This window comes from Vombatus ursinus, unplaced genomic scaffold, assembly GCF_900497805.2.
Source record: "Vombatus ursinus unplaced genomic scaffold, bare-nosed wombat genome assembly UNPS02014909.1, whole genome shotgun sequence".
NCBI classification, from domain to species: domain Eukaryota; kingdom Metazoa; phylum Chordata; class Mammalia; order Diprotodontia; family Vombatidae; genus Vombatus; species Vombatus ursinus.
In genome coordinates, this window is record NW_020954687.1 from 199,580 (window position 1) to 226,720 (window position 27,141).

General features: G+C 40.7%; 2 protein-coding genes across 2 annotated transcripts; one reads left to right on the plus strand and one right to left on the minus strand.

The window, feature by feature from the left end:
* Positions 1 to 1,202: 1,202 nt before the first annotated feature.
* On the minus strand, positions 1,203 to 2,245 carry LOC114029100. The gene is made up of 2 exons (XM_027843442.1): positions 1,669 to 2,245; positions 1,203 to 1,506 (listed from the first exon to the last, which is right to left on the minus strand). The coding sequence occupies exons 1-2, from the start codon at positions 2,169 to 2,171 to the stop codon at positions 1,314 to 1,316; spliced, it is 696 nt and encodes a 231-aa protein (XP_027699243.1). The 5' UTR covers positions 2,172 to 2,245; the 3' UTR covers positions 1,203 to 1,313.
* KLHL12 (kelch like family member 12) lies at positions 2,195 to 26,901 on the plus strand. The gene is made up of 13 exons (XM_027843411.1): positions 2,195 to 2,202; positions 2,244 to 2,481; positions 8,041 to 8,274; positions 12,655 to 12,808; positions 13,637 to 13,854; positions 15,778 to 15,927; positions 17,776 to 17,890; positions 21,886 to 21,992; positions 22,704 to 22,899; positions 23,694 to 23,852; positions 24,150 to 24,248; positions 25,087 to 25,273; positions 25,455 to 26,901. Exons 1-13 carry the CDS (start codon positions 2,195 to 2,197, stop codon positions 25,579 to 25,581), a joined length of 1,992 nt encoding a protein of 663 aa, XP_027699212.1. The 3' UTR covers positions 25,582 to 26,901.
* The last annotated feature ends 240 nt before the right edge of the window (positions 26,902 to 27,141 follow it).

Consider the following 27,141-nt stretch of genomic DNA (forward strand, 5'->3'; position numbering starts at 1 on the left):
GATGGAAGAACATTTGAGAACAGTTGGACCGGTTTAGAAGAGTGTAAAGTCACTTAGAATTGTAAAATCAGAAGGCAGCCAGGTGATGCAATGGATAGAGCACTGGACCTAGAGTCAGAAGACATGAGTTTAAATCCAGCCTTAGACCTATGACCTTGGGCAAGTCATTTAACCTGTTTGCCTCAGCTCCCTCAACTATAAAATGAGGATAACACCTACCTCCCAAGGTTGTTGTAATGATAAAATATTTGTAAAGCACCTAGTGCCTGACACATAGTAGGTGCTATATAAGTCCTATTACTATTATTTAAAAGGCCTGGAAAGGAAGCAAGATTGTGGAAGGCTTTACATGCCAGAATGAGTATTTTATGTTCATGGGGTAGTAGGAAGCTGCTGAAAACTTTGGGGCAGGCAGGGCTGTGACACAGGCAGATCTGTTGAAGAAAAATCAATTGGACAGCTACGTGAAGACTGGTTTAGGGAGGTAAGAGACTGAAGGAGGCCAATTATGAGGCTTTATACAACAAAGGTCCTATGGTCCAGGCTGAGAGGTGATAATGGCCTGAATTGTTAGAGGCTGTATTTGTAGAAAAAGGATGTAGATGTGGAGGGACTGACAACTGACTGGATATAGGATGGGGAAATGGGGTTGAAGGAAGAGTCAAGGATGACTTCCAGTTTGAGAACTTTAGGTAATTGAAATGATTGTGCCTTCAAAAGACATGAGGAAGCTCAGAGGCAGAATGTTTTTTTGGGGGGAAATAGAAATTCCATTACTCTAAGTTTGATGTGACTAACAACGAGGTAGAGATGTCCAGCAGGCAATTTAAATTTTGGAATCAAGTTCAGGAAAAGTTAGTAGTCATCTACACAAAAATGATTACTAAACTCATGGGAGCAGATAAAAAAAAAAAACCCAAAACACCAAAGAAGAACATATGAATCATGAAGATTGGTGTCCCAATTAAAATCCAGTCTACAGGAAGCCTTTCCCAACCCCTCTTAATTCTAGTGCCTTCAGTCTTAGTTATTATTTATCCCGTATAACTTGTTTGTACATATTTGCTTGGTGTCTTCCCATTAGACTGTAAGATACTTTATACTTAAGGGCACGGACTGTTTTATGCTTCTTTTTGTAACCCTTGGTAAACACACACACACATTACCTGGCATAGTAGGGTCTTAATAAAATGTTCGTTGACTGACTGTGCTCCTGGACAGACATTTATTATGCATGTGAATATTATGTGCTAGGAACAGAGGATACAAAGATAAAATAAGGAAATAGTGCCTGCCCTCATGAAGCTTATATTCTATTGGGAAGAAAACTCTGTACAAAGAAAATAGAGCACTAACACCAAAGAACCAGGGAAGACTGAGGTGAACCTTAGGAAGACAAGATTTCTGTGAGGCAGAGATGTGGACTGACTTGTACAAAAGCAGGGAGGTGGGAGTTGGGAATAGCCAGCTGGGGGAAGAGCTTGATTTGCCCGGAATGTAGAGTTCCTGAAAAGGAGAGGTCAGACTCAGAGGCAGTACTCCCCCCTCCCAATAAGAGGGGGGTGCAGTGTTTTATTACTACACCCCCCCTACCCCCACCTCCAGTAATTATTCAATCGAGCAAAACTGGAGGTAGTACACGTCCTAAGGGGCTTGCTTCCTATTCACCTAGATCCTAGTGGCCCGTCAGGACGAGGGTAAGGCCGTAGGGCCTGACGCCGGGGCTTCGGCAGCTCCCGGAGCAATCCTGGGAAAAGTCCCGGAAGGAGGCCGCCCGCCTCCACCGACGAGTGACCGCTGGAGGTCCCCGGGGCGCGGATGATTTGGCCCCATTGTGATGCAGAGAACGTGGAGAGGAAGGAAGAGGCCACGGCGTCGACTCTGACCACAGCGGCAGGCGCCCACCGAGCCCTGCCGGACCCCAGAAGTCGTTCTGAGCGATGGGCCTGGAAAGAGACGACGGCTGCGTAGGTTTCCTCCCAGCGCTGAGAGGCGTCCTGGCCACGAGCCCAAGAAAACCGACCGCAGGCAGGTCCTGAACGGAGGCCCAGCGCGGGCCCCCCGGCCAGCCGCCGTAGAGGAGGCGCTTCAGAGCGCCAGCCAACCCCCATTTCGCTCCGCGAAAGTCTCCCTCGCCCTCCCCCTCTTTTCCAACCGGCTCGAAGCAGCATTAGGAAGTGTGGGAGCGGAGGAGATGGTCATGTGACCTCCGCACCATCACGTGGCACTTGGAAAAGGCGAAGGGGGCCCGTCTTCGCGTTCCGTACGTCATCACGTCGCGCGACGACGGCGGCGGCAGCGGCGGCGACGACGACGACGACGACGACAACCACGACAACCACGATTCTGGCGGCTCCGGGACCGGAAGGCGGCGGCGGCGGCTGTTCAGCGCCCACTGAGCCGCCTGCGGGCCCCGCACCCCACCCCACCCCCTCGGGTGGGGGGCCAGCCCTGCTTGGCTGGGTAGGGCGGGGTGCTGAGGTGAGTTGGGTGGAGGGAGCCACAGTTGAGCCTCCCCTGCCCTCTCCCCGCCCCGTCCGAGCGCTGCCGCCCCCGTGTGGCCGGGGAGGGACCCGGAGGCGGGGGTCCTGCGGGAGGACGGGGCGGGGCTGCCCGGTCGCTGCGCCCCGGAGCCGCCGCCCCCTCCTCCTGGGACCGGCCTCCGTCTGGAGCGGGGGAAGAGGGCCTTTTGTCATCCTGCCGCAAATTAAAAGTGGACCGATGTTGAACCCCACATTCCCGTTACCGTTACAACGCTCAGTGACCCAGCTGGGGGAGTGCGTGGGGGTTCTGTTCGTGACGTGGGAGCGGTGGCTTCTGTGAGCACTGATTTTTGATGCAGCGCAACTAGACATTTTTTTTAAGTTGGAGGACTTTAGCACTGAAAGCCACTTTATTACTTTTTTTTTTTTTTGGAAGGCACTTTAGAGATATTTAGTACAACACCCACATTTTACAGATGACAAACCGAGACCCCTAGAAGTAATGACTTACCCTCAACGTGCACAGGTAGCTGGAAAAGCCAGCTGGCTAATTCCAGTTATCTTTCTCTCTGATGGAAAGAGAAGGGAATAAGCATTTATGTAGTTCTTACAGTATACCAGGAACTGTGCTAAGCACTTCTCTTTTTTAAAACAGGTATCTTATTTGATTCTCACAACTACCCTGTGGTTTTTGTTTGTTTATTTTGGTTTTTTACAGTTTAGGAAACTGAGGCAAACAGGTTCAGTAACTTGTCCAAGGTCACAGTTAGTGCTTGTCTAAGGCTGGATTTGAACTAAAATCTTCCTTACTCCAGGTGCAGTGGCTTTTAACCATTGTACTGTCTAGCTGCTTCACATGTGACATTTCTTTCTGTGCCCTCAGAGTAATTGCACAGGCCCCTTCTCTCCATTTGTAGTTACACCCCAAATAGAAGAGAATCAAGAACACGTAATAATCCACGGTCCTGTGATTTTATAATGACTTATGCTTTGGTGATTTATGTTCTCATCTGTACAGTGGGAACAATGGTCACTGCCATATACAGATGATGTGTGGATTAACCTATTTAAAAAAAAAGGATAACTAGTAAAGAAAGAGTTGTGATAAGTATACTGCTGCTAATGAGATGGCCTGGAATTGTCTTTCTTTGATATTGAAAAATGATGGTTGAGAGGAAGCTATTAAAGACTCCAATTTTACTTTCATCATCGTATTCTCTTGATCATTTGAAAAGCTTTAGACTAAAAATGGGGCAAACTGCCAATCTCCCCCATTCTTTTCCCCAAAGAGTGTTCGTTTTTAAAAAGTGGACTGATTCAAATTTGATCAGTAGGCATATTTAATGAATTTTAACTGTGTTGTCAAACCCTATGGTTTATTTATGTAATGATGGCCATAGGTTACTGTTATTGAACTTGGAAGGTAGCAGATTTTGCTTATAAATCAAGTTGGTGGATTTTCATGTGTTCAGGGGCCCCAGTTAAGCTCTTGGGTAGAGTTGAAGAGTTTTAATGGATAGTATTCGATCTAATTATTTATTGATGCATTTTAACTTTGGTCAGTCAGTAACCAGTAACAGAGATGCCCTTTCAGAAATAGAATCATAAAAGGTTAGTTTTCCAAGGGGCTGCAACTGAACTAAGACTGGTCCAAAGTTCTAACTACTTGTTAACAAAGTTAACAGCAGAACTAGAGTCAGAACCAGTTTTTCAAACTTACAGGCCAGAGTTCTTTCTACCGCATTGCACTGTTTTACTCAAACTGTTGCCTAAGTCTCTTAGGCAAAAACAGTTCCTACCCTCAAGGAGCTTACTGCCTAATGGCAAAGAAAACAGGCAAACAAATGTATACAAAAGGATATAAAGGATAATGTGGAGATAATCTTGGAAGGCACTGGCATTAAGGAAAATCCAGAAAGGCTTCTTGTAGAAGGTGGGATTTTAGCTAAGACTTGAAGGAAAGCAGGAGGTGGAGTCATAGAATCATAGTTTCTTAGAGCAGAGGCCTCAAAACAGGTGGCCCCAGCATTGCTGGAATAGGATTAAAATTTAATTGGGAGAGATTTAACAAAATAAAAATACAATAAAATATAGATAACTAAGTCAATATGCAGCAAGTAATAATAATAATAATTGAAGTTATTCTGAAGTTTGCAAAGCACCTTTACGTAATCTCATTTGCGCTTCCAAGTGTCTTGCTGAAGTAGGTGCTTCAGTTATCCCCAATTTACTGATGAGGAAAGTAAAGACCAGAGAGATTACATGGCCTGCTCATGGTTACCCAGCTCATATCAAAGGCAGGATTTGAACCCAGGACTTCCTGATTCTTAGTCCAACACTATGAACTGAATCACTTTACAACTCTAATATAGCCCCTTATGATTCCAGCCTACTGCAAAATTTTCTTTCATCCAGCATATGACCTTCTCTCTTGGCTTTACATCATCTGCATATTTGATAAATGTGTCACCTCTGTCTCTTAAAAAGTTAATCCAGTGATTGAAATTTTCAGAGACTAGTGCTGAGGACCTGTTTTCAGGTTGACAACCAGCACTCTCTACCAACTGGAACCTTACCATTTAATTTTCAAGGAATACCATAAGAGATGATGTAAAATACCATGCTGAAATCCAGATACGCTGGTGACCCTGATTGATTCTGACATGACTTATTTTTAATAAACTAGCTCTGATTCTTAATGAACCCTTTTTTACTACTCAGCCTGCCAACTTAATCTTTTTTTAGGGTTTTGCCAGGGATCAATAGCAAACTCATTAATAATTTAATTGTGTTGAATTTTGGGAATTTACTTTCTAGCTGATTTTTTTCTTTTTCTTTTTTTAAAAATTAATTTATTTTGATCTATTAACAATCATTCCATAAGCTTTTGAGTTTTAAATTTTTCTCCCCCCTCTCTCCCCTCCTTCTCCACGATGGTGCACAATCTGATATAGGCAGTACATACATATTCTTTCTATTTTCACATTAGTGATGTTGTAAGGAAGAATTAGAACCAATAGGAGGAACCACAAGAAAGACAAAACAAAACAAAACAGAAGAAAAAAAAACAGCAAATAGTATGCTTCCATCTGCATTCAAACTAGCCATTTTTTTAAAGTCAGGGCAATATTTACCTTTCCTGTTTTCTGGCACTTGTTTTGTCTTCCTTTTCAAAAATCACCAATTGTAGTTTATCAAATACTTCTGCAAGTTTTTTCATTATCTTCTAGGCCAGGAAAACTTTAGTACATGTAAAACATTTAGATACTCTGTTGCTTTACCTATATTGTTCAGTCACTTTAGTCATATTTGATTCTTTGTGACCCTGTTTGGGGTTTTCTTGGCAAAGATATTGGAGTGGTTTGCCATTTCTTTCTCCAGCTCATTTGAAAGATGAGGTAACTGAGAAAAACAGGGTGAAGTGACTTGCCCAGGGTCACACATCTAGAAAGTGTCTGAGGTCAGTTGAACTCAGAAAGATGAGTCTGACTCCAAGCCTGACATTCTATCTACTGCGCCACCAAGCTGCCCTGTCTACTAGAGTAGACTATAATATCCTTGACAGCAGAAAACACATTTTACCTAATTTTTATATCTGTTTAGCAACTACCACAATGCTCTGTGCACAGTATATGTTTGCAAATGTTTATTGTGGATTTCAGTTCTTTTGAATATTCTCTCCAGTGTGAAGATGATTCTCCCTGACAGAGAAGATGAGAGCAAAATAGGGGTTGAGTAGTTATGCTTTCTGTAAGTCTTTTGACGTTAGTATCTCCCCCATGTAAAAGATCTCTTTTTTCCTTGTTCTTGCCTTGAACAAAGCTTTAAAAAATGCTCATTTTGGCATTGTTACTATTTTTTTCATCCTGGGCTAAAGTCTTTAATGTTCTTTCTGAGCCATGCTATTCTTTTGTAGTCTTCCTTGGCTAGATGCCCCTTCTTCTGTTTTTTTTCTTTTTTGGGGGGGGGTGCAAATCTTTTTAAAACCTGAGTTCATTTTAGATCTCCTAACCCAACTTTGCTCTCATTTGTTCAAGTTTCCCTGGTTTCTAACACAAGGCAGTCAGCCTCTCTCTCCAGCTTACTTGGCAGATCGTGCCCCCAACATGGACATCCAGACTAGTCCTAGCCCCCTTTTCGAAGCAAAGTTTAAAATTTGTATTTGTATAGCATGTCTTGTGACTGGAGGGGTGGAACCCCTTCCCCTGTCAGGGTTAAATACCTACAAGTCTGTTTTCTGTTCTGGAGGTTTTGAAATTTTAACTGATTGTTTTAATAAAAGTTCAAAGCTTTAAAAAAGAAAAAAAAAACTAAGCTCATGAGAGAACACCCTGTGTACTCATTTCTATTTCTTGAGGCACCCTCTCCCTTTCCTAATCATGAGAAATCAGTCATGATTCTATGGTCAAAAATTTGTTTTGTGAGCTCCCCTCTTTCGTCTTCTATTTCCCCTTTGGAGTCTTAGGCAAGCAGTTCTTACCTATCATGTTTCGAACTTTCTAGATTTTACTTTACTTAGTCTAAGACATTTCTTTGTCTTTCTGAAAAATGTCTCTCCTTGGTTACTAGAAACTCCAAGTCAAAGTCTGCTTTTTGTCCAAGGTTCTGTTCTATTCATTTTTCCAACCAGTATTAGTTTTGAACCTGATTCCTCTGCCCTTTGAAACAAGAAATTGTCAATAAGAAAGATCACAAATTTATCAGGTCAATTTTTAGTTGTTTGTAACTTCAGTTTAGTTATCTTTAGCTTAGCTATCTGGTTGTTGAAGTTGTATAATACTACCATATCTTCTTGCCAGTTTTATCTATATTAGCAACTGATAGTGCGTTTCCTCCAGCTGAACAATATTTCTAATGAGATATATTAATACATAAATGATTTATACTATTTATTGACACTGGCCTTTATTACAGTTAGTTGGTAGAGCTACTTGTACTTTGCATACATTTCCTAAATTGTGTTGTCAGTCAGTAAATACTTATTAAGCAATATTCAAAGCCCTTTACCATGTGCTCTGAGGGATACGAAAAGCAAGTACAAGGTAGAGTCCCTACCCTTGAGTTTACAATCAGTTCAGGGAGATGGGACACAAACCTATGCATCCTAATTAGCAGTACATAGTTTGGATTGGAGGATAAGAGAATGTATGAAGAATTTCCAGTTAGGAAACAAATGAAATATAGTGCAAATGTGAGGATATAAAGATCTATATTAGGGTGGTGGCAGTGGAAATGGAAAGAAGAAACAGAAGAAAATGACAGGATTAATAAAGCCATGTTAATGAAGTTCAAATAACATTAAGTTCTACATTTTCTTACATGAAAGTTCTCAAGAGTTGTTCAAAAATCATTTTGCCTTTTCTTGATACTGGAATTATTTGTTGGAACCTTAAGGAGATAAACTTTCTAATAGTCATGTGGTAGCCTTTTCCCCTGGGAAGACCTCCTTATTTAAAAACAAGCAAACCAGAATCACTTATTTTTGAAATTCTTAAAGGATGCTTCAGGCCCCTAGACTTCTAGAAATGACCTAGCATTTTTCCTCTTTTACTTACAGAATCCCAGGACCCCTTTTTCATTGTCTCCATATTGCTTGGGGAGAGGCAGTATGGCTCCCAAAGACATAATGACAAATTCACATGCCAAGTCCATCCTCAATTCAATGAACTCTCTCCGGAAGAGCAACACCCTCTGTGATGTTACATTGAAAGTGGAGCAAAAGGACTTTCCTGCCCACCGGATTGTGCTGGCTGCGTGTAGCGATTACTTCTGTGCTATGTTCACTAGTGAGGTAAGTAGAAAACTAACTCAGGACTCCTACTTAGAGCTTGTTAGCCATGTGTATCAAATAGCAGAGGTTTGTTTTAAATTCTGGTGAATTTTCCATGATAATTTTTAGGCCATAATCTGAAGAAAATTAGTTCTCATCTTGTCTATGAAGGCATCCTAGGAGGTGAGTATAGATGGCTAGTTCTAAATGTGTGGGACAGCTAGGGAAAAGGTACTAAGTCTGGAGTATGAAAAAGTAACAAAGAGATTAAGAAAAAGTTTACTTAGCAACAAATGGGATGCCTGAGACAGAGTATGGAGAGATGCTACAAGTAAGGAGCCATTGTCATCAGGCCTTCAAACCTAGAATAAGTTGGCTGTATATGTTCATTGTTTGTGGAGGACTGAACAAGAGAGTTTTTCTGTGTTTCATGGCCTGGAACAGATTGTAAGGAGATTCAAAGAATCTGTTGATCACAAAGAATCTTACTCTCTAACCCCAAATTTATAGTGCCAGTCAACAAACCTTTAGAGAGGCTGATTGAGCGAAGATGTGTCTACTAGCCTTGAGTGTCAGAGCAGACAGTGCCATGACTGTGGGTTGTGTTATTTACATAATAACTTGCTTGCTTGCCTAAAATCTGACTTCTTTATTTAAGACACTGAGTCTGGGGCTAATTCTAATGTGTGTATCTGGAATAGGAGAAATATTGAAATCTGAAATGTAGTTCCAACAGATCCAGTCTTATTTTGTACTGGTCTTTGGTAAACATAGACTCTCTCAGCTCCCTAACTTTCTGGCAAATTGTATGCTGAGAACACCAGAATCAGATGATTCTGATCCATTTAGCCTTGAGATAGTTATGAGGGTGTATGCAGCAGCTGCTGAACATTGAATTAGAACTGCTGACTGCTAATTATATAGTGTACATCCTATTTTTTGGCAACTTGAACATAAGCCTGTTACTTATTCATTTTTTTTCTTCTACAGGCATCTGGTTGAAAATTATGAATGTAAAGTTGTCCTATAAAAGAATTCTTCCTCCACTCCTTCACAAAAGCATCTTTTATAGTATGTTTTTATATGTAAGAAGTGAAATAAAGATAAGAAAAGTGGAGAATTTTAAGGGTATCTTGAGTAGGAGAAAGGTAGAAAACAGTATCACATTTTTGAAAGCTGGTAAAAATCCACAGGGGCAATATGATGTCATTGAAAACTCATTGGACTAGTAAGAATTAGATTTTAGTCTTAGCTCTACAACTTATTAAGTCTAAGAATCTTTTAAAGACCAGTTTCCTCATCTGTAAATGTGGATAAATAAACTCGTGAAACCATAGATTTGAAGCTAGATGAGACATCAGAAATCATCCAGTTCCTTCATGTTACAGTTGAGGAAACTGAGGCCCAGAGACATTTTGCTTGTGTTGCCTACCTCAGAGTGTTATTTGGATTAAATGAAATCATATATGTGATAGCATTCTGAAAAGCTATAAAGATATCACACAAATATATTTTTATCACATAATAATGGTTATATTCATGTCCTAGCAAAGAACCTATACTAACACTGTCTTAGCTAGGTAGACACAGCTTCTTTGTTGTTTGAAAAATGCTATACAGTAGATGTACTTTGAAGTCTGCCCATTTGGTGATCATTGTATTTAGTAACAATATGATTTTTTTGTTGAATCATGCAATAATCGTTTTATTATACAGAAGCGTGTTTTAAATATTTCTAAAGCATCAAATACTCTTAATAAAACCTGACCTTTTTAAAAAATATGTGGTGATTGGAGTTTGTATAAATTGTTTCTTTCGAAAAGAGAGATGTAGCATTCTATCCCTTCTTTGATCATCTTCTTTCCCCCAATATAGCTTTAAAAAAAAGTTTTTGTTGTCTATTGCTTTCCTTGCCATTGTCAGCTTATTTACTTTAGCACTCTTGACCTTATAGGAGCGTGCCACATGCTGGTACCTGTAATTGTTTCCATCATCGAGATAGATAGATAAATAGATAGATAGATAGATAGGCACCTGGAATTGTTTCCATCATCGAGATAGATAGATAAATAGATAGATAGATAGACATAGATAAATATATATCTATAGATATAGATTATATAGAGAGAAATAGAGGTTTATATATATTAAAGATATATGTGTATATATATATATGTATCTATATTTTTTCATTTTTTTTAATTATATCTCTTTGTCTTCAGGATTTCATCCTTGATAGTTTCTTATTACTCATGGATTGATTCGAACTTTAGTCTATAGTATCCCATCCATCCTTCCTCTAAAGCTTTTGAAACCTATTCTCCCCAAATCAAGGTGCATGTCAGAGTTCATCTGCCTTGCTTCTTTTTTTGTAACAATTAACATGGAGTGGTCACTTTCTCCTGAGATTCCCAGCATTTCCACCCTAACAACCAGCTCTTCTTTGTTTTGTTGTTGTTACTGAGTCGTTTTGGTCGTGTCCAACCCTTTGTGACCCCATTTGGGTTTTTTTCAGTGAAAATACTGGGGTGGTTTCCCATTTCCTTCTCTAGATTATTTCAGATAAGGAACTAAGGCAAACAGTTAAGTGATTTGCCCAGGGTCATACAGCTCGTGTCTAAAGCCAGATTCAAACTCAGAAAGAAGAGTCTTCTTGACTCCAAGTCTGGTGTTCTATCCACTGCACCACCTAGCTGCCTCTTCTTTGTCAGTAAGAAGTCTAATAGACTAGAATAGAATAGAATTTCTGCATGTTGGTCCCTCTCTATTTTTTGATGAATGAAATAATTATTATTAAGGCAAGTCAAGAAATTATTAATTGTTCTGCTTTTGGCAGAGAGAGAACTCCAGCACGCCGTCTGAATAATTGAAGTCTCATCCTTACTATATCACTATTTGTGATCCATTTCCCAGACTCCTCACCTCTTCTCTCTTTCTCTCTTTGTGGTTGGCAGTATACCCTGACAAGTTTTGTTTTTGATTCTGCCTCTGTTGACTTTTAACCTAAATGTTCTCTATGCTACTTTTCTCCCTTAGGTTCTTAGGTTTTCTCATGGTAATTTATCTTTTTGATATAAAATGCTATGATTTTCCCTTTTACCTATCCTCTTTCTTTTCAATAAAGTTGTAGGTCTCATCTCACCAAGCTTCTGAAGAGACCTATGAGGTCAAATTTGTGTCCCTTTGTTTCTAGCTGATTTTGCCTCTTAACTATAATATGGGGCTTTGTGTAGGAACAGCTAAGGCCATGTGTTTTTTGATACTGGCTCCTTTCTTAGGATTTTGTCTCCTCTGAACAGGATGTATCTGCTCCTAGTCTGTCTACTTTGTAGCAACTCTTTGTGATATCTAGCTTGGTGGATGGATTAACATATGCAATTTCCTCCCTTCTCATTCCTTTTCAGTTTACAGCCTTTTTGATTAGATTTGCAAGGTTCCATTCAAATGTATTAGTAGCCTTTGTTAGGTTCTTATTATCCTTGGCCAGAAGTCTTCATCCTTATAGTTTAAGCCATCACACTGTCAGACACTATCTTCATAACCAGCTGTTAAAATGTTCAAATCAAAAAAAAATTAAAAAATTTTTTTAAATGTTCAAGTTTGCCTTTCTCTTCTGATGTACCTGCCTTCAGTGGGCAGCAGTGATGCATATACCACCTGGGTACCAGAAGCTTCTGTTTCCTGCCTGACGCTTCATGATCTTTGGCCATGTTTTCTAGTGTTTTCCCCCCTGACCAAAGAATGGCGCCACACCAAAGAATGCATTCTGTAACATCCAACAAGTGGTCATCCTCATCTTTTGTTAACAGGTCAACTCAACAAATATCTCATTAGGTGCTTGAAAGCAGTGTTCCAAGAGGTAGTATCATCTGTAGAATATTAGGTGTCTGCTAGTTTTAGCAAATAAGTTGGGCTCAGGGTGCAGTAGGAGAAGGAAATTGTGCTGAATCAAATTTGGGAAATTGTGCAGTGCTTTCAGTGATCCTAAGCTGCTAAGTGCTGCAAATGCCCATCTCTTAATACCATTATTCTCTAGATGGTGTGTCTTAGACTACTATGAACATTGCAATACCTTTGCTAATTTTTTGTCAGAATAGAAGCCGATACCTCCAGTGTGTGTTTGTGGGAGGAAGTACCAGTGTCTAGCTGCATTTTTCGTCTCTTTCAAATTATGGATTTGATTTAGGAGGCTTTCTATCGCTCTACTTTTGATGTATTATCATGTGACTAGGATAAATGATAAGAGTGTACCTCTTTGGTATATTGTATCTATTGGCTTCTGTTTTCACAAAATTTAGATATAGTGTTGCAATTTTGATAGACCTTCAGGCTTCATCAAATGAGATTTTACTTGTATCCCCTGGGATTTCAACCACTGTTTACTACTCTTTGAATCTGCAGCTCTCAGAAAAGGGGAAGCCATATGTTGATATTCAAGGTTTGACTGCCTCCACTATGGAAATCCTGTTGGACTTTGTGTACACAGAGACAGTGCATGTGACGGTGGAGAATGTACAGGAACTGCTTCCTGCAGCCTGTCTGCTTCAGCTGAAAGGTATCAGTCATGCAGAGGTTTTGCTTTTCATGATTCAGGCATCTCTGAAGATTTTTTGATATTAATTGATATGGGCAGTATGTGACAAAGAATGTATGCAACATTTTTTTGTTCCCAGTTTAGGGAAACCTACCAGATGGGGAATATCAGTTGCTATAACATGCAAACAAGAGTGTCAGATTCTCTTCAGAAAGGGGCTTTTATAAATCCGTGGGGACCATGATTTCCAAACTGTAATGAAGTTGAACACAGTACCTTCCCCCTATTCCAGTTTTTACTTTGACACTGGTTATGCTTCATTCAGTAGTTAGAGGTTTCTATGTAGTCCACACAAAGCAAACTGCATTAGTATGACATTGTTGCTTTTGTACATGTTTGTGTATTAAATTTTATGTCCTGAACTGCTACCTTTAAAATTGTGAGAGGTTGTAGCTACCCTTTCTGCACCAAAAATAGGCCTCATTTGTTTGGTAGACTTGCAGAATGGAATTAAGATTACTAAATAACTTATTTAGAAGTTGAGTACCTTGTTTTCTAAGACCTTTGAAATAATTTTTATTATGTTCTTTTAACCTCCCTGAAAATTAAATTGATTTTCTTATTTTAAAATGAGATATAGAGAAGTAAAACAAGCTTGATGAAGGTTGAACAAACAGTTTATAAGGCAGAATCACATTTAGAATTTCCTACTTTCAGTTTTTCAATTTGTACCTTAACCATGGGTTCAGGCTTTCAGCATACAACAGTAAAGCTGGGTCCAAAGAAGTAGACAGACTCAGCCCCTCCAAGGTGTCTTGAAGTCTTTATCATTGTTGGTGTTTGTCATAGGTGTTAAGCAAGCCTGCTGTGAATTCCTGGAGAGCCAGCTGGACCCATCCAACTGCCTAGGCATCAGGGATTTTGCTGAGACACACAACTGTGTTGACCTGATGCAGGCAGCTGAAGTCTTCAGTCAGAAGCATTTTCCTGAAGTGGTACAGCATGAAGAGTTCATCCTTCTGAGCCAAGGAGAGGTGGAGAAGCTAATCAAATGTGATGAAATTCAGGTATGGATGTGACTGGGTGGTTTTACCTCACACAGCACCTTATGTGACAGTGTTAGCCTCAAAATGTTACCAGCTGTTGCTAGTTATTCCCTCAACCATTAAGGGAATCACTGTCTCTCAATATTGGGATTAACCAGTGCTGGTAGAAGGGAGTAGCTCTGTATAGGGGCATTTCTTGCTTTCCATAGATGGACTATCCTGTAGACCTCTATGCAAAGCGATTTTTATGTAATGTGCATACACCCAAGGATGTGGGGATGGGAGAGATGGAAGGAGGAAAACAGTTGCACGCTTGTGGAGGGAGGGGGCTTACACACAGTTCAAGAACATGTAGGGGCCAGGAACAGAAAAGTGAGAGCAGGAGGAGGAGCCCTTGGGGGCCAGGGACAGCTACTCGGGGGCCTGGCTATAACTGAAGGAAGAACATGCAAGAGGCAGACACGTAGGGACCAGATATGGACACACACAGGGGAGGACAAATGACATGAGGGGGCCAGGGCCAGACATGAAGGCAGGTGGGAAGAGCAGGTCAAAGGTCTCTTCTGTCAGAGCTTGAGGTCTCAAGCCAAGCCGTTGATCTGGCACTGGTGGTGATCTCTCCATGTATCCATTCTTCTCCTTTCACTTAAGGTTTATTTTTTTGTTGGGATAATAGCAGGCCACAGAGACTCCTGCCAAGTCAAGGGGCAGGAGTAGAGAGATCGAGCACAGTACTGTCCAAACTTTGGTGGGTTTTTTTGGAATGTGGATTTCTTCAGAATTCTTTAAGTAAAGTTGAATTTGCATTATATAAATTTATATAAAGCAAGAACTATCTGTAGATGAAATTACATTGCTACCCTAGTAAATCTCTATTTAAGTAATGACAGAGCAAGAAATGGCATAATAAGGCCAATCTCAGTCCTAAATCCCAATGCTAGTAATTTAGCAGAATTTACTTTTCTTGAGTAGGGTAGTTATCTCCTCTGACAGTACTAAAAGAATAATTGAAAATCAGCTAGTGCCATCTACTACAGGTACGTATGTCACTTTGTACCGTAGATATGTTAACTGAATATTGGGTTTTGGTAAATCACATTCTAAGTGAACCAGGACAGCCTCCAGGGAGGCTGAGTGTCTTTGGTGTGTGTGATTGAGAAACCCTACAACTTATGCTGAGCTAAATGGAGTTACCTTAAGCCAAGAGATATTAGTTAGAATCTAGCATGTGGCTCTTTTGTTTCAGTGATTTCTGCCATATCCACTTTAATAGTGATAAAATACTGAAAGTTCAAGATGTATTTCTCAATAACTTGAGTTCCTGGAAAATTTAATAGGGAAGCCTCTGATAAACGAATGAATGGAGAAAAGTACTATTCTGAACCTTAATATTACAAAGTCAAAGACTGGTGGAAAGACTATAGCATTCAAACCTAACTCTCCCTTCCCTAACTAGGGGTGAATTGCTTCTATTTTCCCTGTCTTCCAAGTGGCCTGATTTAGACTCTAAGTGCTCTGTTTCACACTTTTTGTGCTATTATGTGTGCTAAGAACTGTGCCTCTTATGTAAAGAGAAATTATGAATGAAAGGTTAATTTAAGGCCCAGTTTTGAGTTAAAGATAACAAATGCCCTCAAGTTTCTGAAGCCTAAGAAAGAGGGAAGAAGAGGAAGAAATAAAAAATGAAAACCGGTATCTTACTGCCTATTGGTTATAATGTTCCTAGGAAATATTCTTATCAATCTGGCAGTAATTCTGTGTCTGACCTGATTTTAACCATAACACAGGAAACTGTTCCCTGGGGCAGGGCCACTTATGAAAGGGGGTTTAGAGGAAGATAAAAATGATGACTCTTTAACAAAGCTTCATCTACCCCATGAATAACTAGAGAAGATTAACTGAATTGAATAGCAGTGACCCATATTCTCTATGGTACATTTGCAGGTAGATTCAGAAGAGCCAGTCTTTGAAGCTGTCATCAACTGGGTGAAGCATGCCAAAAAAGAGAGGGAGCAATCCTTGCCTGACTTGCTACAGTATGTCCGGATGCCCCTGCTGACCCCCAGGTACATCACGGATGTGATAGATGCTGAGGTAGGTCCTAGGAGATGCCTAGACTCTACCACCTCCTTTGGTTTTGCTCTAGCTCAGCCACATGCACTGAATAAGATTTCCATTCTCTGTATGTGGGACATAGAATTTTCCTAAGAGACCTCCTTAGCCAGGAAGCTGGGGTTAAAGGGTGCTAAAAAGAGACATATCCTTGAATACCATAACTGAACTAGAAGAATGTATTTAATTTTGCTGATCTGTGTAGCCAGAAGTACTGTTCATGGAGGCTTTTAGTTACACATGTGTCAAGTGAACTAATACATGTCATTGCATTTTATTTTGTTATTTTGAACTTGTCATTTAGATTCATAGACTTAAAACTGGCAGGGCCATTAAAGTCATCTATTTCAGCCCTTTCATTTTACAAATGAGGAAACTGAGAGTATAGTGACTTGTTCAAGGTCACACAGATTGCATATGTGGCAGGAGCAGTCCTTGAAGTCTTCCTCTTTTCCACTGTGGCATGCTGCCCGCTCAGGCTCTTGGCACTGTGCATTCCAGAGGTTTAACCATTTCACACAGCCAACCATCGGCAACCAGCCATGCTCCCATCTCACCTGCATTAAGGACATCCTAGATTGACTAAGAAAACAGGACTGACCAGTAAGGAACAGGAATAATTTTTTATTTTTGAGACTGTGGGAAAGTCAAGGTCACTGGTTGGGTAGCAGGGGTGAGGAACCTGCAGCCTCCAGGCCACATGTGGCCCTCTAGGTCCTCAAGTGTGACCTTTTGACTGAGTCCAAGTTTCACAGAACAAATCCTTTTATTAAGGGGATTTGTTCTGTGAAGTTTGGATTCAATCAAAGGGCCGCACTGGAGGACCTGGAGGACCTAGAGGGCCACATGTGGCCTTGAGGCCACAGGTTCCGCACCCCAGGATAAGCTAACTGAAAGTATCTTTAAAATGCTTTATTACACTATTCTAATTTGGTGCATTTTAATCATCAATTTGATGATTATAAAATATAGCTGTGAGCCAAGTTGGCTTATAAGCCCATGTTAGCCCCCTAAGCATCAAACAGTTATTTGTTGTTGTTGTTCAGTCATTTCAGTTGTGTTTGACTTTTGGTGACCCCATTTGGGGTTTTCTTGGCAGAGATACTGGAGTGGTTTGCCATTTCCTTCTCCAGCTCATTTGAGAGATGAGGAAACTGAGGCAAACAGAGTTAAGTGACTTGCCTAGGGTCACATGGCTAGTGAGTGACTGAGACTGGATTTGAACTCAGGTCTTCCTGACTCCAGGGGCCAGTACTCTGTCCACTTTGTCACCTAGCCTGGTTGTTAATTCCTCTCCCTTCTTCCCACAAAGAACCAACTTTAACTATTTTTAAAAATCTGTTTGGCAAGGAAAAGAAATAGAGGTTAAAGAACTTAAAGATTTTTAGTACCATAGCTCATATTATCTTTATCTTGCATGTCATCCTTCATACCTCCCATACACAAGTCCTTCCCAGGCACCTCTGCTTGCCTTTGCTCTAACTGTTCATTTTCCTGTCCCATACTAGAATTCCTTGGGTGGTCAGGCAAGTGAGGGAGCTGGGTGTGCCTGTAGCTTCCCCAACAGGATGTCCATCCCTCTCCTTCATGCTTGGAGGTCACTGCAGCCTCATGGTGTTCCCCAGCAGATTCTTGAAGACTCTCAGTCATGGGACATTTTCAAAGCTTCTTCCTGTTGTTTTGATGGGTCCCAGCAGCCCTTGTGGAGCCCAGAGCTTCCACCAGTCTCATGGTTCTGTATGTTCAAAAGTCAATTCTTATTTAATGTAGTTTGGACCTCCCTGAAAAATTTATTGCTTGTGGTTCATTTAAACCTCACCTGTGTTCCAGCCTTTCATAAGATGCAGCTTGCAGTGCAGGGACCTGGTTGATGAAGCAAAGAAGTTCCACCTGAGGCCAGAACTACGAAGTCAAATGCAGGGACCCAGAACAAGAGCTCGACTTGGTAAGGATGAGGTGTGTCAAATGGATGGGTAGGAATAGGGGACCAGAAATGACCGTGAGAGCATGGCCATCCCAGGCAAAATGGGGAAGTCTGAAATAGGCCGTTTGTCTTTTTGACCTTCAAATTCCCTTCTCTTTCATCTTTGCTTTCCGCTGGCTGTCATTTAACCCCTGCTAGATCAATGGATGATGAAGATACTCACCGGTATGCTTAAATTATAACCCAGAGCAAATTATGTTTTAAAAGAACTCTCTTAAAGTATTCATTTCAGTAGTACAGCTGCTCTCCAGACATGTAGTCTACCCCTTCTTGAATAAATGAATATTGAGTGCCATCTCCCAAACCTGTGTACAAGAGCTCTGAGAATTACCCTGGCCTTTTAGGGACTGATGCTAAGAAATGCTGGATCATAGGAGAGCTAGAACTCGAAGGGACCTCAGAGGCGAGCTCATTAAACTTCCTCATGTTATAGAGGAGGAAACTAAGACCTAGACCCCACAGGTAGTAGTCTTTAGAGGCAGAATTTGAACCCAGGCCCTCTAGACCCAGTTATCATTTGCTTTCTTATTTTGCAGGACAGATGACCCAAAAAGAGTCAGCAACTCTGTTGACAATTGGGACATGACTGACAATTCAGTAACCATTTATTAGTAAGCTCCTGCTTTGTGCAAGGCATTGTCTTGGATTTGTCATAGGATAGTAGGATAGAGAATTACAAAGAATCTTAGCTAAGGTTAGCAAAGAAAAAATCCTACTAATTCCAAGCCAGCAAATGTTTTATTAAGCGCTTACTGTGTGCACGACATAGTGCTATCCACTGGGGATTCAAAGACAAAACAAAAAGCCCTGCCATCCTGGAGCTTACTGGGGAATTCCAGGTAGAGGTGACACAGTGTGATAGCAGCCACTTAGTTCCATAGGAACAATTATAGTTCTGTTTGATTATACTGTATTAATGAAATTATCACCAAATTCCATTGATCAGGAGGGTATTATGTGGGTTATGCCTGTACTGTTTGGTATTGCCCGAAGTGCCTACCATACATTACTAGGCATGTAGTAGGCACTCAATAAATATTGTTGAATGAAACTGAAATTTAACTGGTTAACTACATAATCTAAGGTAGTTCTATGAACATAGTGCTTGCAGTCTTATGAGCAGGCAACGGAGAGTGAGGGGTTTTTTGTGTGCAGGTAAACCCAGGAGACTTTTTCAATCCAAACCTCAGTATTATTAATTGATGGCTAATATTTAAAGTTAATGATAAATGTTTTGATATTCCTCATAGCACCTCCCTTGCCAGTGGCCTTTTCAAAATAGATTGTTTCTCAGGCATATTGTCTTAGTATACATCCTAGAACTATACGTTCTATACTGGTGTTACCTTTATACCTAGAAAGAATTATAGCCACAACATGAAATGCAGCTTTTTAATAGATGTGTTCTATCAGGAATGGGTGGCCATGCTTGTAATGCAGGGCATTTTAGATAAGGCCGTGTTTGCTATCCTCATAGGTCTGCGTCCTGATTTAAATTCAAGAATAGAGTTGTCCCTTGTACGGTCTCTGGTAGTTTTTCCATGATAAAAAAAAGTTTCTATGAGCATATACCTGGAGAATGTGTTCTTTTCTATAAGCCTGTGCATTTGTGGAATGCAGCTTTACCTTTTAGCTACATTTCCTGATTTAAATAGAAGCATTCTCAAAGCACTTAAATTATTCTGTGGGATAAACCAGCTAATTAACATCTGCAGTAAACCTTGCTTGTTGTCCTGATTAAGAGATTTAGGGTATGTTTCTCAATAGCCAGATGACTCTAATTTTTTTCTTTTCAGAAGTTGTAGCATGGAGACCCTGAGGCTCTCTCCACATGGTCTTTAAACTTAGCATTTTCTTGGAGGTGACTGAGGGTTATTAATTCATTCCTTTCCAACTTATTCTACCTATAGAAGTGGCTGAAACATGTACAAATGGAATGGTGGTTCTGAATAGAAGTTTATTTGAAAATTAGAATAAAGCCTTGGTTTTTGGCAGCTAAATTAAAGTATATTGTGTAGGGTGGTTGGTTTTTTATTTAAGTGTTAGCTTCCCTCAACTACAAAATATTTACATTATATTCAAGAAATAATAGCATTCCTTTGGGAAAAGAGTAAGCATCAAAAATAGTTATTGTGTCTATGAGTTAAATACAAGCTAAATACACAATGAAAGTGTTGATAACTGAACCCTTTACTTTCTGAAGCCAGCTGCCTGTTGTCACTGCTACAGTCTGTTCTAGTGATGTACTGTTTGATCCTGTTCTTGTGAGTTTTTAGCATTACTTCTTGTCATAAGCATGAAATCTTTCACATCAAGGGACAATGAGAAGAGCAGCTGACTTCTGAAATGATCTTTTCCACACCTCTTGCCACCCACTTGCCAGATTTCTCATGGCAAAGCCATTTAGAGCTAGTCGACCACTGGACCCGTAACCTAACTTTCCTCTGAATCCATCACTAGTGGAGACCATTTGAGAGGATGTCATGCTGTCAGGAGCTGTTTTACTTCTCCGGGTTTTGTAGATTAATCTAGTCAATCTACCCAATCCTTCAAAAAGCTGGGTCATCTCTACTTAGAAGGATATTTTAAAGGAAGAGAGGGTAAGAGTTTCTTCTGACTTTAGTTTCTGGGAAATCTTGAACAAAAGATTTTATTATTATTGCTACTCTGTTACAGAGTAGCAGAGACTACAAGTCAAAAATCAGAAGACAACTTTAATGTTTGCAAAATGTGAAAAGACTCATTGGTTATGCAAAATTCTGTTCAGTCACATATCAGTTCCTGTCAGTAGCATCATCACATACAAAGGAAAATGGCATTTAGGTGGAAGTATCACCCTTTCCTTTCTAGTCACTTTCACAGAGTGAAAGTGGTATGAATGGGAATAGGTGGGTACAATGCTTAAAGGAAAGAGACAAAGCTACTCTTGGTAGCTTTGGTCCTTCACTGCCAACCAGAGAGAATCTGTGGGAGTATGCTCACAGGTTTAGTGTAATCTGAAAGGTCCCTTTGGTAAAAACTCTTTTGATTTTGCAAAGAAAGAAAGGTCTGACCATTGCTTCTGAGCAGAGAAAGGGACTTCTTTATTTGGCCTTTGGGAAAGAAGTTGCCCTTAGAGGGTGAGGCTAAGCTCTAGAGTATGTGCTAGTTTCCTGGCAGATTCAAAACAAGCCTAGGTTACAATTGCCATCAGTAATAGTCCAGTATATGACAACCTTTTGGAAACTGAATGAAAATCAGCTGCCCTGAGATGCTCTAGGAGAACAGAGGCAAAGGTATTAATGCTGTCAAAACAGGGATTTTTAAAAAATTATCATTATTCTTTGAAAATGGTGAAGGAGCTTTCTTTTTCTAGTGAGCAGCAGTCTCAGGACTTTGGCAGCTTTGATCAGCTGGTAAGGAGTTAATTCAGGTGGCCAAATCAGGGAAGCAGTGTCATAGAGACAAAGAAGAAACTAAGGAAATCTATTCACTAGTTCCTAAGCCTCCAGCTATTCTAGGGAGATGGGGTTAAAGGGAAGAGAGTATCCCCCTTTCCTTAAATCCGTATCTTCAGATTGTAGTTTTACACAATGAGAGACAAGAATACCCTCCTTCAGCTCTTCACTGTTCTTATAAGTTCCAACTCATTGGTCCTTTCATGTTATTAACAGGTGAGTAGAGTCTGTGATGTAGTGGTATGTTCATGTGTGAATTTTCTTTTTGTATTGGATTTGTACTCTGTCTTGAATGCCCTTTGAGTATCAGAAATGCAGGTTCCCCCAGTCAGGGGCCATGTGAAAAAGTGATGCTATCTCAGGCATTCCTACTACATACTACTTACTTGGAACCATTCCTCTGAGACACCAAAGACAGTAGATGCCCCATAAACGTTTCTGTCTGCACTTCCCCAGAAGAGACCCTACCTCCAGCTAGGGATGGAAAAGTAACCCATCCTTTTCTTATTTTGTCCTCAGGGGCCAATGAGGTACTTCTGGTGATCGGGGGGTTCGGCAGCCAGCAGTCCCCCATCGACGTGGTAGAGAAGTATGATCCCAAGACTCAGGAATGGAGCTTTTTGCCAGTAAGAAGTAATAAAAACATCCCTGAGCAGAGAATTTCAGTTTGCATCCTTCACTTTCTGAGTGCTGATAAATTGCATTATTGCCCTAGAGTAGCCTGTAAGGACAATCTCAGCTTTTGTCGAGGTTGTGAGTCATAACTTTACTATAAAGGTCTGAGTGCTTCTGAAAGTATTGGTACTCAGCACAGCCTCATTGTAATGCTGGAGTCTCTGCAAACAAGGCTCTGAACTATCTTAGTGGTGATCACACCTATCTTCCTTTTCATCATTCATGCAATAGACTCTCAAGAGCTGGGGGGAGCTTCATAGGACCCCCTGAGTGGAGTCATGTGGTCCTGGCTGTGATTTGAGCAGTAATGTGGCCAAAATGCTTTTCAAAATCCAACCAAGAAAATTGGTGTCGTGTTCCCCCAAGGCCCATGAGACTAAGATAAACGAGAAGAAGAGACTGGACAGTAACAAGACATTAAATGAGGGACCTAATAAGATATGTAGAGCTGATGAGTCTTCCAGAAAGATCTTAATGGAGGCATGGAAATCATGTGTGGAGGGAAGCTCATGAAAGAGGGTAGTGAAGACTCCCAGCAGAAGCTGGGAGAAAGTATATAATAGCAAAGGGTAGCATTCAAGATTTTTCTTTCATGAGCACATGGTAGATGTCTTTGAACCCAGTCCCTAGCATTTGCCATTTGTTCTCTCCGCATATTATAGAGCATCACTCGAAAGAGGCGTTATGTGGCCACAGTATCCCTACATGACAGAATCTACGTAATTGGTGGCTATGATGGCCGCTCCCGCCTCAGCTCAGTGGAGTGCCTGGACTACACAGCTGATGAGGATGGAGTCTGGTATTCTGTGGCCCCCATGAATGTCCGGCGAGGCCTGGCAGGTGCTACCACTCTGGGAGGTAGGCATGTTTTTAGGGTAATAAATACATTCGTCCATGGCTGAGTACTTGGAGATTGTAACATTCCTATTATTAAGCATAGGAGTGAAATTGGGGAAACTAGAAGACACTGACAAGACCAAAATTACATCCCCTAACTATAGCCCCTTGAGTATAAATGAAGCCTTGGTACCAGTCATGATGGGTAGGAGCTGGATAATCAAGTCCCCATGTCCTAGCTGCAAAACCAGGATTAAAAATTGTATTTTAATCTTTCCCTTGCCTTAAATTGCCATAGAGTATTCTTTTCTATCCTACTCTCAAGTGCTTGATTAAAATCCCTTGTCTTCAGACCTCTATGACCTCAAAAAATTTTTTTTAACATAGAGCTTCTCAGTTTACTTCCAGCATTTGTAAGGGAACAAAAGTGTTAGAAATCTTTCTTTTTTTCATTTATTTGTGATTTGAGGAAGCTAGGTGATACTAGAAGACCTGAGTTCCAGTATAATCTCAGACACTGACTATGTGACCCTGGACAAGTCACTTAATCTCTCTCAGCCTTAGTTTCTTTTTCTGTAAAATTCAGATAAAAATAGCACCTACCTATTACTAACTTACCAGGGTTGTTTTAAGGTTCAAATGAAATATTTATAAAGTGGTTTTCAATCCTTAAAGTACTATATAAATGCTATATAAATAATAATATATAATAATACAATATATAATAATAATATATAATAATAAATAATATATAACAAATATATATTTATATAAATATAAATATTCTTATATTACTGTTTGTGTATTGTGAGCAGATATGATCTATGTCTCTGGTGGCTTTGATGGGAGCAGGCGGCACACCAGCATGGAGAGATATGACCCAAACATTGACCAGTGGAGCATGTTGGGAGATATGCAGACAGCGCGGGAAGGTGCTGGACTAGTGGTGGCCAATGGGGTGATCTACTGCCTAGGTACTTAGTCTGGGACTTAAAGATGAGGGGGCTCTGTTGCAGACACTGCTTTTTTGCGTATGAATTCTTTTTCACCAAAATACAGGCTAGTCCACAGACATCTTCCATTTGGTGTGCTGCTTTCATAAACTAGATTACTACTTCCTAATAACTAAGATCAATTTAGTTTCTAAGAATATGGTGCAGTCAATATTTTATTCAAAATGTATGAAACTACAATAGGAAAGCTGAGAACAAATGGGGAAATAGAAACATTCATCATGAGAACTGCCAAAATGGCCCTGCTTTGTGTTCCAGGAGGATATGATGGACTGAATATCTTGAATTCAGTTGAAAAATATGATCCCCACACAGGACACTGGACTAATGTTACACCAATGGCTACTAAACGCTCAGGTGAGGAAAAGTCAGACTTGAGTTGGGACACACAACAATGCTGATGGGCTCATTTTAAGTTACTGTCCGGTATTGGTAAAGCCTCATAAGACTAAGACTCTTTAACCATGGGTTCTATCCACTGGTTCTAACACCTGCTTTTTTACAGAGCATATACAAAACCGCTTCTCTTCTTTGCCTTTGTTTTCCCCATATAAGAGGCATTTGTCATGAAATGGATTTCAGTCTCCAGTTATCTGATAGGATGTTGGAGGCAATAGCTTAGCTGTTTTACTTTCACTGAGTGAACACTTTTTAAAAGTAGAGTAGATGGGGACAAAGGAAAAGAGAAAGTGTTGTAAATGGTGTTCTAAATCTTTATGAAGGACTTTAATTGCAGATCATTTTTTTTAATTCATGAAAACTGCTCAATCAACCAACAAACATTTTTAAGTGCTTATTATATGCCAGACATGTACTAAGAGCTAGAGATAAAAAGCAAAAACTGTCTTGCCCTTCATAGTATCTCTTATTCTCCTTCTCACCTTGATGCTTTTCTTTTTCTATTGAGAAGGAAGTTAAAGGTTGAGTCAGATTTGGACTAGAAGAAGTTGGGGGGAAAGATGAGAAAAAGAACCATTCCATTTCTATTTTTCTCCATCTCAGACCCTACCCAAACGTAGGTCTCCATTGGTAGTGGATACCCTAGGACTGTTCTGTATCCACATCCCTAGTCGTCCCAAGGTGAAGTAGCCATGAGGAATGAGGAGCAGGGGTCTTCAGGTTCTATTTCTATGATCTAATTAGAACAATCCTAAATTCAGTAGTGCTTACTTGGTATTTCCTGTTTTTTCCACAGGTGCAGGAGTAGCACTGCTCAATGACCATATTTATGTTGTGGGAGGGTTTGATGGTACTGCACACCTCTCTTCCGTGGAAGCCTATAATATCCGAACTGACTCCTGGACTACAGTTACCAGTATGACCACCCCACGATGCTATGTTGGGGCCACGGTGCTTCGGGGAAGGCTCTATGCTATTGCAGGGTGAGAATTCAGGAACTAGGCAGGACTCATCATATGTCTAGGGCAAGACTCTGTGGGATCCAATCTTGTGTTTTTTGAAAGGGGGAGGGTTTAGGAGTGGGACATACTTTGTATTGAACACTGGTTCATCAGGGGAAGGAGCAGAGCTTTTAATGCTCTCTTTTGCTTTTTCCCCCCCCAGCTATGATGGGAACTCCCTACTGAGTAGCATTGAGTGCTATGACCCCATCATCGACAGCTGGGAAGTGGTGACATCTATGGGGACCCAGCGGTGTGATGCAGGCGTGTGTGTCCTCCGAGAAAAGTGACCAAGGGTGGAGCACCAGCCAAAGCCATTGACAGTTCAAGGGGCAGGTTGGGGGAGAGCCAAGGATCCCTTGCAGAAATTTCTTTCTCACTGTGTGGACGGGGCGATTACAGGCACCGGTACAGTGATGGCTATAATTATTTGAACTCCCCTATGTTGGCACCAGCTCCTGGGAATGGGTAGTTGACAGAAATGCACAGGAAAGCACTTTGAGTGACATGTGAGAGATCACTATCTTCTCACTCCTTCGTCCAGGGAGCCTTTTCCTGGTATTCTCCAGCCTACCTTGTGCTTAAGCAGATGTTTTGTGTTGTGCCTGATGTCTCCCAGAAAGCTGAAGTGGGCATGCCTTCCTGGGTATTTGATGTGCCCAGCCTAGTTCACAGGGTGCCAACTTGATTTAACATTGGTTAAGTCCAAGCCTTTTTTCTAAGAAAAAAGTCTATTTTAGTGTGCACTGGTAACTGGGGACAGCAGAACTCTTAAGTTTCATTCCATAGGACACTATCAGCCTCAAAGAAACCAAAGGTTTCCTATCAAAACCTACAGGCTGGAGGACTGGGAGATCATCAGACACCCTAGGGACAGGAGTGCCACTGAAATGAGTGAGGGTAATTGAAAGGAATCCAACTTAATATAGAGTGTGACTGGACTTGGAACACTCATTTTATCCTGGATGAATAAGGTGGTGTACTCATTCAGAGATCCTTCTCCCCTGTTGCGTGCAACGTAGAGCTTTGTTTCTCTTGATGTTGGAGACTAACATCTGGAGGAAACAAAATGAAGCAAACCAATGAATGTCATCACTGTGGAAGTGGAACGTTCTAGGGGAAGACCAGTGATTTTTGCCATCAATTCATATGCTATTTGTCTATATCAAGCCCCATCTCATCATGGCAAGGTTTGCCTGGAATGGATAGAGCCTTGTTTTCAGCAGGGCTCATCCCTCAGGGTGGTTCTTGCTGCTGCTCAGTTTTATCATTTTTTTCTTCCTTCACTGTTCCTGACCTCTCCCTGAAATCAATATTTCCATGTCCTAGTGCTGCATAATCAAGGATAAGCAGAAGTGTTCTGTTAGGCTTTCCGCACCTTTGGTGGCCTTCTGAGCCATTTTATTGACTAGGCCCCACTGAGAATTGAAATGAAATGTTTGCTTTTGGGGGGTGGGGAGAGAACACAGTCATCTGAGTAAGGATGCACTTGATATTTGATCTGAAAATCTACTTGGGCCCCTTTCCCTGAGTCTTGTGTTTGACTCTACTGACAGAGTTAATTTCATTTGTATTTTTTTATGGAAATATTAAAAATCACATGTCTTGAGTGCAGTGTGTGGCTGATCCTCACTGTACTTTAAAGGCCTTTATAGGAAAAAAGGGAGAGGATCAGCTTTAGGTGCCTTCTCTAGAACTTCATTTTTACCTTAATCTCTTAACACCTGTGTACTTGCTTCAGAGCATTAGGCTCTGCTACAGTTAAAAGATAGGAAACCAGCTTCTGTTATTTTGTAGGGATCAGAAGAGAACTGCCTTCTATCATTTTTCACTAACCCAGGTCACACCAC